The 9132-nt window shown below is 49.0% G+C and overlaps 1 protein-coding gene across 1 annotated transcript; it reads left to right on the top strand.

Moving 5' to 3' along the window:
• Positions 1-4059: 4059 nt before the first annotated feature.
• Positions 4060-7356, top strand: LOC124690400 (rhamnogalacturonate lyase B-like). The gene is made up of 6 exons (XM_047223789.1): positions 4060-4212; positions 4392-4516; positions 4677-4736; positions 5421-5537; positions 5632-6067; positions 6178-7356. The coding sequence occupies exons 1-6, from the start codon at positions 4060-4062 to the stop codon at positions 7354-7356; spliced, it is 2070 nt and encodes a 689-aa protein (XP_047079745.1).
• The last annotated feature ends 1776 nt before the right edge of the window (positions 7357-9132 follow it).

Raw genomic sequence — 9132 nt, forward strand, 5'->3', positions numbered from 1 at the left:
TCAACATGAGCTTGAAAAGCATAAAACACCCGCTCAACATCAGATTTATGTTTAAGAAGATAGATCCAGCAAAAACGAGAGTAGTCATCAATAAAGCTAACATAGTACTTAAAACCACCAGAAGAAGAAATAGCAGGACCCCAAACATCAGAGTGTATAAGCTCAAGAGGCATAGTGGTAACACGATGAGACAAAGTATATGAGAGTTGATGACTTTTGGCACACTAACAAGCATCACAAACCAAACGAGGACTAGCGGAAGTACAGGATAAATCATGGTTCTTAACAATAGTGTGAACTACATTATTTGTGGGATGACCTAGACGCTGATGCCACTGAGACGATGAAGTCTTGGCACCGGGAGAGCACGATGAGTGGATGGCGAAGACGCACGGCTAAACGGAACGGGGTAGAGTCCACCATGACTTCTACGTAAAGCAGAATTCTCCGGGTGACCTTGTCCTTAACACAGAAAAAATTTCGGTGAAATTCAACAAAGACATCATTGTCGCAGACAAGGCGATAAACAGAGAGAAGATTCTGACTAATATGTGGGACATGAAGGATATTATTCAGTTTTAATTGAGAACCGGCTAAAGAAGAGTGACCAATGTGGGCAATAGACAAACCTGCACCGTTGGCCACCTGAACCTGATCCGTCCCGCCATAGCGCTCCTGCATGTGGAGACGCTGAAGATCATTTGTCAGATGATCCATCGCCCCGGTGTCCATCATCCAAGGCGGAGAGCTGGTCGATGCCGAGTTGCCGGCACGCTGCTGGTTGTTGCCGGTGCGCTGCTGGATGCTGCCGCGCACAAAGTCGGGGTTGAAGCGGTTCCGACAATCATCGGCGTTGTGCCCCCAATAGCCGCAGATTTGACACTGCGGGCGCTGACGCCGGCGTCCTCCGTTCTGGCCGCGGTTGCCACCGCCGCCGTTAACACCGTAATTGCCGCCGGTTGGGCGACCGTTGCCGTTGCCGCCCGCTGGCGGTCCGTAGGGCTGGGGGCGTGACCGCCCGCTGGCGACCCATAGCCGCCTCCACTGTTACCGCCGTAAGTCGGACGGCCGTTGTTGCCCCCGCCGTAACCGGGCTGAGAGCCTCCGCCAGAGAAGGCAGGCGAGGGCGCGTGGGGCTGCCAGGGAGCACCACCACGAGCAGCAGCGTTGGCGGACGAGGTCCACTCCTCGGTTTCAGCCGCCTGCGACAGCTACAGGCCCTCGTAGTTCAGGACCATGGAATAAAACTCGGCTGCGGTCACCACCCTGGTGATCATGTTCAGGGATGCCGCGATCAGATTGAAAGTGGAGCCGAGGCCAGTGAGCATGTAATCGATGATTTCATCATCGCAAAGAGGAGACCCAGCGGTGGCCATGGCGTCAGCCAGAGCCTGCACCTTGTGCATATACTCGCTTGCGGTCGCATCGCCCTTCCGCAGCCCTTGGATTTGGCGACGGAGATGCCTGACTCCAGCGCGGCTCTGCGCGGAAAACATGGCTTGGATTGCCGTCCAAGCAGCGGCCGCCGTCTTGCAGCCGAGGAGCTGGCTCACGATCTCCTCAGTCATGGAGGAGAGGAGCACGCCCAGGACCTTCTGGTCCTGAGTCCACCACGTACCATACGCGGTGTTGTCAACCTGCCGAGCGGCGTCGCCGGTGCCCTCGGTGGTGGTCTTGACTGGCGCCGCCACCGTGTCGTCGAGGTAACCATGGAGCGAAGCCCCGGAGAGATTGGTGAGCGTGAGAGCACGCCACTGAGCGAAGTTGTTGCAGTCGAGACGGATTCCGATGGTGGGAACCGTGGGAGCAGCCGGCAGCGCGGGCGGAGAGATGACCAGGCCGATGACGGAGAGCTGCATCGCTGCGCTAGAGGAGCCCATCGGAGAGGGTGGCAGCGATGAGATCGGATCGGGAGAAGGGAGACCCGTGTGGCGGCTGATGGCTCTGATACCAAGTTAAAACACACGTTTAGGGTTTCGTGGATAGAGCTACGTGCTCCCCACCTCTTCTATTTATATACTTGGCAGGATTACAATACAAGGCACATACGATACAAATACACACGTATGTGAACCGATCTCTTAACATGCTTTGTTATTACTGTCAGATAGACTAAAAACTAGAGACTTGCTACAACGTCGGCATTGGAAAGATACTGATGACAATGTTTGTGAGTTGTGCCCTTGAAGTTAAGGGTTTATGAGGGCCGCATTCACCTTTTCTTTGAGTGCAATTTTAGTGCTTGGATATGGAATTATTATAGATAGAGTGGCACCCATATGATGACATTTATTTAGTGTTGGAGCATGCAAAGGAAAGTTTTCCACATCCTTCCTTCATGGAAGTGCTTATCATGGCCTGTTGGAATATTTGGTTGACTAGAAATTGAAAATCTCCAGACAAGTGAAGTGTTGCTTTACTAGATGGAAGAGAAAGTTTGTGCATGACATGTCTCTACTGCAATATCGCATTAAAGCAAAGCACAATGATAGTCTGCTGTGATGGATTAGGTCCCTGCCTTAGTGCCCTGATCTTCTTTGGTGGTGTCTATACTCCCTCTATCCCAAAATAGAATGCCTATAATATTTGGTTAAAGTCAAACTTTTTATAATTTGACTAACTATATAGAAAAAGTGTCAACATTTATAATCTCAAATTAATATTTTTTTAACCATCATGAAATATATTTTCATATTATGTGTATTTAAAATTTTCGATGTTGATTTCACTAGTAGAAAACGGGGCATTAGCACCGGTTTGAAATGTCCATATTTACCGGATGGGCAACCGGTGCAACTCATCCGGTGCTAAAGCCCCCCCCACCCCTTTAGCACCGGTTCAGTGAAATCAACATCTATAGGCATCCTAATTTGTACATAGGTTCTCGAACTTTAATTTTTACCGGATGGCCATATTTTTTTCTACATAGTTTCTCAATCTTTTTTTTTTTGACTTTGACTGAAAACTTTAGGATATCCTAATGTGGGAAGGAGTGAATTTGTTCTTTTATGTTCTTTTCTCTATCTTTCCTGTTTGTATATAAGATTGGTTGAGTTTTGAATAATAAATTGATGTGGGGTCGTTGCCTCACAGTCCTCTTTTTTTTTTTGAAGTTTGAGAATTGAAATTTCTGATAGTTTTGCAAATCTTCAGAACTTGAAAAATTCGAAAAGGTTGAGATCTCCAAGAGATGGAGTTCGATTTTTTATGAAAGTTGATGAGGTGTCATCTAAAAGGAATTATTTAAAAGGAAAGTTTGACCTTAACCGTAAATTAGCACCGTAAATGAACATACGACCTCATTATCATATCATACACATTATGAGAAATCGAGTAGATAAATCATTAGAACATGGAAATCTCGTAAAACAATTCTGGTATGTGGCAAAACACATCTGCCTACATCAATGAAAAAATCTTCCAAAAATATTATCTTGTACTAGTGTGTATGTAACGGAGAGAAGGGGTTTGAGATATTGGAAAGAGTTAACCAAATCCAATTAAAACCTCCTATTTTAAATAGGATCAATAGTTGCTATAATCAATTGATGGCGGCGATTAATTTTCGTCTCATCTCCAAGTCATGATATAGGTAAGTTGATATATACACAGGCAGGATATTTATATTAATTGCGAGATAGCATATAGATATAGGTAAGAATATATAGCATGCATCCATTTTTGGAGGTTAATTACACGAAAAGATTACCCAGTCTGGAGCGGTCACAGCACATATATAGCATATAGATATAGTCGGTGTTTGTTTCCATTTGGGCGAGGGCTTTCTTTGCGTGGCCGCCGGCGCAACGAACTCGATACGTACACCGGCGTCAAGCCCGGGGCGGCGCCTTTATAAAACGAAGTGGAAAGTCCATCGCCGCGCGCAACGAACCCGACCAATTATATTTACCTGCTTCCCTTGAATCGTTTCCGTATCCAACAGCTAGGCTAGCAATGGCAGCACGGCGGAAGCTACCTCACGTCTATAGAAGCCATGCAGCTGCTGTGCGGCAACTGGTTGAATCTACCGTACCGGCGTCGTGCTCGATCTCGATGCCGATGGCGGCGGTTCAGATAGTCCAGCTCGCCGCCATCACGTCGTCGCTGGTGCTGCTTCTGCTGCAACCGGTGGCGGCAAAGATGGTGCCGCTGCCGGCGGCGCCGGGAGCACGCGACAATGCCGGCGTTACACTGCACGTACAGCGACACCAGGTGAGTTCGCTCCTTCAACGCTTCTCTGCTATTTCTTCTCCTTCGTCCATGCATGCATACATAATCGCGTCCATCTCCTTGTTACAGTACTTTTTTCGTTATACATCAGTTATTCGTCAGAATTCAGAAATGGTATACTTTTTTTGTGCCGCATGTTTGTAATATGTACGGCGGCGCAGGTGCTGGTGGAGAACGGCGTGGTGCAGGTTTCGGTGTCGAAGCCGCAGGGACAGATCACTGGCATCCGCTACGCCGGCGAGCGCAACCTCCTCCACTTCGGTAGCGGCGACGAAAATTCCGGCGGGTAAAGCATGCATTTATGTACATACATATATACGTTAGTCTTGCTGCCATATATGGGGCGGCTAGATGGATCTTGTACATTGGATATCGCCATATATCTGATCTTCTTGCCTAAATAGTTGTGGGTATGAACTGAGCGGTGCTTACATACATATTTACAGGTACTGGAACGTGTTTTGGAACTTTCCAGGGTCCGGTCAGCCAAGAGGCAGGATCGACATGTAAGTACTACTGTCTCACTAGTCAGTTCTAGTCACAACTAGTGATATAATTTACATATCTTAGTATCTTAACTATGAGTCCTGGTCCTGGTGTAAATCTCTCCCACTGTTCAGGGCAGGCTCCTGGTCCTTTTGTACGTAGTTGCAAAGGGTGCATCCTGCTTTCTGTTCTAACTGTCTGTTAATCTTTGCGTGTGCTCTCCATGCACGTACCGGTGCTGTTATTTAACTTAGTCTTTCTGTTACTCTTTACTCTTAGTTTAACTGGCCGATTTCAGAGCACGTACAGTTACAGGGTGCAATATCAATGTTATAAAATTTCTTCACCTGATCGACCATACCTGCATGCTTGCGTGGTGGTCAGTTAATTAGCTGGAACCACCATTTTTGATGAAAGGATGCGTAATCCTACTAATTAAGAACATAACTGTGAACTGTAAAGTGTTGTTGCCGTACATTTCTGAAAAAAAAAAAGAAGGTTTTTTTTGTGTTAATCATTTCTGATAATCTCCGAACAAAAATCATTTCTTCAGTTCTGTTGGCAAAGAATTTTTTTCGAAAATGTGTTGGCAAAGAATATGTTTGATGAATTGAGTCTTAATAATCATACATGCATGTGTGAATGAAGTGTGCCTGAAGAAGAAGTAAACCGTTGCAAAATTAACCGTATCTGAATTTGTGCAGGCTGGACAGTACAGAGTTCAGGGTGGTTTCTTCAAGCGAAGAGCAAGTGGAGCTCTCCTTCAGGAGCACCTACGACCCATCGCGTTTCAACAGCGTCCGGCTCACCGTCGACAAGCGGTACACCGCCGATTGATCACTCCTTCACTGTCTTCTCTTACCAGAAGTCCTGCAGGGGATCCATTAACTTATCTTGATCATGCTCATGATATAGGCTGGTGATGCTGAGAGGCAACTCCGGGTTCTACTGCTACGCCATCTTTGAGCACGCGAACAGCTGGCCGGCGCTGAACATCACGGAGGCCCGGCTCGCCTTCAAGCTCAACACGGCGAGGTTCAACTACATGGCGGTGTCGGACAGGATCCAGAGGTACATGCCGAGGGCGGCGGATCGGGACCCGCCCCGTGGCAAGCCTCTGGCGTACAAGGAGGCCGTGCTGCTGATCAACCCCGCGGAGCCGCAGTTCAGGGGGGAGGTGGACGACAAGTACCAGTACTCGCTTGACAACAAGGATAACAAGGTTCATGGCTGGATCGGCGGCGGACCCGTCCCCCTGGGGTTTTGGGTCATCACCCCGAGCAACGAGTTCAAGAGCGGCGGGCCGCTTAAGCGCGAGCTCACCTCGCACGTCGGCCCAACCTCCCTCACGGTGAGCACACAATCCTGCAAATGCAAAGATGATGGCATAGTCAATTCGATCCAGTTTTAGTTACAAAAATATGAACGGTTCTGTTTTCTGTGAAACTCTTGCTTTGGCAGATGTTTCTTGGAACACATTACGTCGGGAACGATATCGTGGCCAAGATCGACGAGGGCGAGCACTGGAAGAAGGTGATGGGCCCGGTGTTCATCTACCTCAACTCCAATCCGAGCAGGGGAAGCTTCCAGGCGCTGTGGGAGGACGCCAAGGCGCAGGCGGAGGCCGAGGCGAGAAAGTGGCCCTACACCTTCCTGGAGTCGCCGGACTTCCAAAAAGCCCCCGAGAGGGGCTCCGTCACCGGCAGATTACTGGTCAGAGACAAGTACATGAGCCGCGTCGACATGCCCGCCCGACTTGCCTACGTCGGCCTCGCCGCGCCTGGGGCACCCGGCTCCTGGGCGACCGAGAGCAAAGGCTACCAGTTCTGGACGAGGGCTTCGGCGACCTGCGGCAGCTTTGCCATCTGCAATGTCCTCGCGGGGGAATACAACCTCTACGCCTGGGTACCCGGGATTCTCGGCGACTATATGTACGCCGCTTCGGTGACCGTGTCGGCCGGCGGCGCTGTCAGCCTCGGCGACCTCGTGTTCGAGCCGCCGCGATCGGGCCCGACGCTCTGGGAGATCGGCGTTCCCGACCGGAGCGCCGCCGAGTTCTTCATCCCGGACCCCAACCCCAAGTATCTCAGCAAGCTCTTCCTCACAAGAGACAACAAGTACCGGCAGTATGGACTGTGGGATAGGTACGCCGACCTGTACCCCAGAGCCGACCCCGTCTTCACCATCGGCGTGAGCAACTACTCCAATGACTGGTTCTTCGCGCACGTCACGAGGAATGTGGGCGGCGGCGCCGGCCTGACCAACGCGCCAACGACGCGCCGGATCCGGTTCAACTTGGGCCGCGTGGTCGCCGACGGCACCTACACGCTGCGTGTCGCCCTGGCGGCGGCGCAAATGTCCAGGCTGCAGGTGCAGGTGAACGAGGCGACGAGGAAGGGGTCCGAGGGAGTGTTCAACACGCCCGAGTTCGGCGACGGCAACGCCATCGCGCGGCACGGCGACCACGACACCTGGTGGAGCTTCGAGTTTCCCATCAAAGGGTACCTGCTCATGGAAGGGGAGAACACGATCAGCATCACGCAGGTCAGGGCCTTCAGCGAGTTCTTCGGGGACATGTATGATTACATTCGGCTCGAAGGGCCTCCCGGTTCTTGGCGAGATCCCACCACACTACTTTGATGTAGTACATTTCTGGTTACAAGATTGTATTTTTGATCGCCTAGTCACAAGATTGCTGACTGATTGTACACAAGATTGTAGTAGATCATAGGTAGTTGAGTTCCTTACTGCAAACAAAAGAAAAGGTAGTTGAGTTCCGATATACTGTATGGTTAGTTACCAGTAGCAGTGAGATCATGATTATCATTTATCAGTGCACCAGCAGTGCCATACCAATTTCCAGAAAGGGGCCTCATTTGCTCCATATTTTGTGGACAAATAACTGTCTCGGCTCTCAAGTCCTGTAATTTTTAAATGGGACTATGGGAGTAAGCATGTCGGCCTAAGCCAAAGAAATACATACAACAAGTGATTGGAAGACCTTGAAGGCCTAAGGGCATCTCCACCCACCTGATCCATTTTAGACACGAAAAGTGTTTCTTTTAGTCTCTTTGAGTTAAGCCACGAACACTAAAATGACCGTTTGGTCACGTTTGTCCATTTGGGTCGGGTAGCCTAGCGGTCCGATGCATTTTGGCCCGGCCTATAAACTAAGTTTATTTCTCGCCATATTTAAACTCAAATAACACATAGGTATAGAGAATAATAATGTTGCAATAAAATAATATAAGTTCCTTGCTACATCCAAATAAACAAATAAACAACAACGTTCACATGCAAATAAAATTCATGTGATGACTAGTCTTTATTCTCCTCATGCTGCTAATGTCCACTTCTGCTCAATAATATTCGCTTGGAGATGAGCGGATATGTGGCTTTCACGGAGCTCAGTGCCGGCAACAGTTGGCTCTCTCAAGCAAAGATCATCGGACACCACCACAATCACAGCTCGACAGAACTTGTACATCGCCTCAAGGTAGATAGTCTAGCTCATTCGCAGGTACACATCATTGAGATCACCAACCACTCCATAGGCAAGCATACAAATAGTTACGGAACACTTCTGATAAAAGCTAAATCCTAGCTTACCAGTGGCATCGGGCATGCATCCGAAGTAGGGGTCATAGTCTTTCACGCCGCGTAGAATAGTCAAGAACAAGTATCTTGACATCCGATAGAGCCTTCGAAAAAGGGCATCCATGAAGACCGGCTTGGTGGGGTGGAAGTAGTTCCGATACATCCGGTAGTGTCCACCCTCTCGATTGTGCTTCAGGTTAACCCTGGGAGGCTGATACGCGTACAGCACGCGTCCGTTGGGAACCCCAAGAGGAAGGTGTGATGCGTACAGCGGCAAGTTTTCCCTCAGTATGAAACCAAGGTTTATCGAACCAGTAGGAGCCAAGAAGCACGTTGAAGGTTGATGGCGGCGGGATGTAGTGCGGCGCAACACCAGAGATTCCGGCGCCAACGTGGAACCCGCACAACACAAACAAAGTACTTTGCCCCAACGAAACGAGTGAGGTTGTCAATCTCATCGGCTTGGTGTAACAAAGGATTAGATGTATAGTGTGGATGATGATTGTTTGCGAGAAAACAGTAAAACAGTATTGCGATAGATTGTATTTCAGTATAAAGAATTGGATCGGGGTCCACAGTTCACTAGAGGTGTCTCTCCCATAAGATAAACAGCATGTTGGGTGAACAAATTACAGTTGGGCAATTGACAAATAAAGAGGGCATGACCATGCACATACATATTATGATGAGTATTGTGAGATTTAATTGGGCATTACGACAAAGTACATAGAACGCTATCCGGCATGCATCTATGCCTAAAAAGTCCACCTTCGAGGTTATCATCCGAACCCCTCCAGTATTAAGTTGCTAACAACAGAC

Source organism: Lolium rigidum, chromosome 2 (genome assembly GCF_022539505.1).
Source record: "Lolium rigidum isolate FL_2022 chromosome 2, APGP_CSIRO_Lrig_0.1, whole genome shotgun sequence".
NCBI lineage: Eukaryota > Viridiplantae > Streptophyta > Magnoliopsida > Poales > Poaceae > Lolium > Lolium rigidum.

Bases quoted from the DNA above. Each gene is read 5' to 3' on its own strand.
- LOC124690400 (XM_047223789.1), top strand. From the start codon at position 4,060: ATGGCGGCGGTTCAGATAGTCCAGCTCGCCGCCATCACGTCGTCGCTG. The intron at 4,213-4,391 runs GTGAGTTCGCTC...ACGGCGGCGCAG, and splicing joins TGCACGTACAGCGACACCAG to GTGCTGGTGGAGAACGGCGT. The intron at 4,517-4,676 runs GTAAAGCATGCA...ACATATTTACAG, and splicing joins GGCGACGAAAATTCCGGCGG to GTACTGGAACGTGTTTTGGA.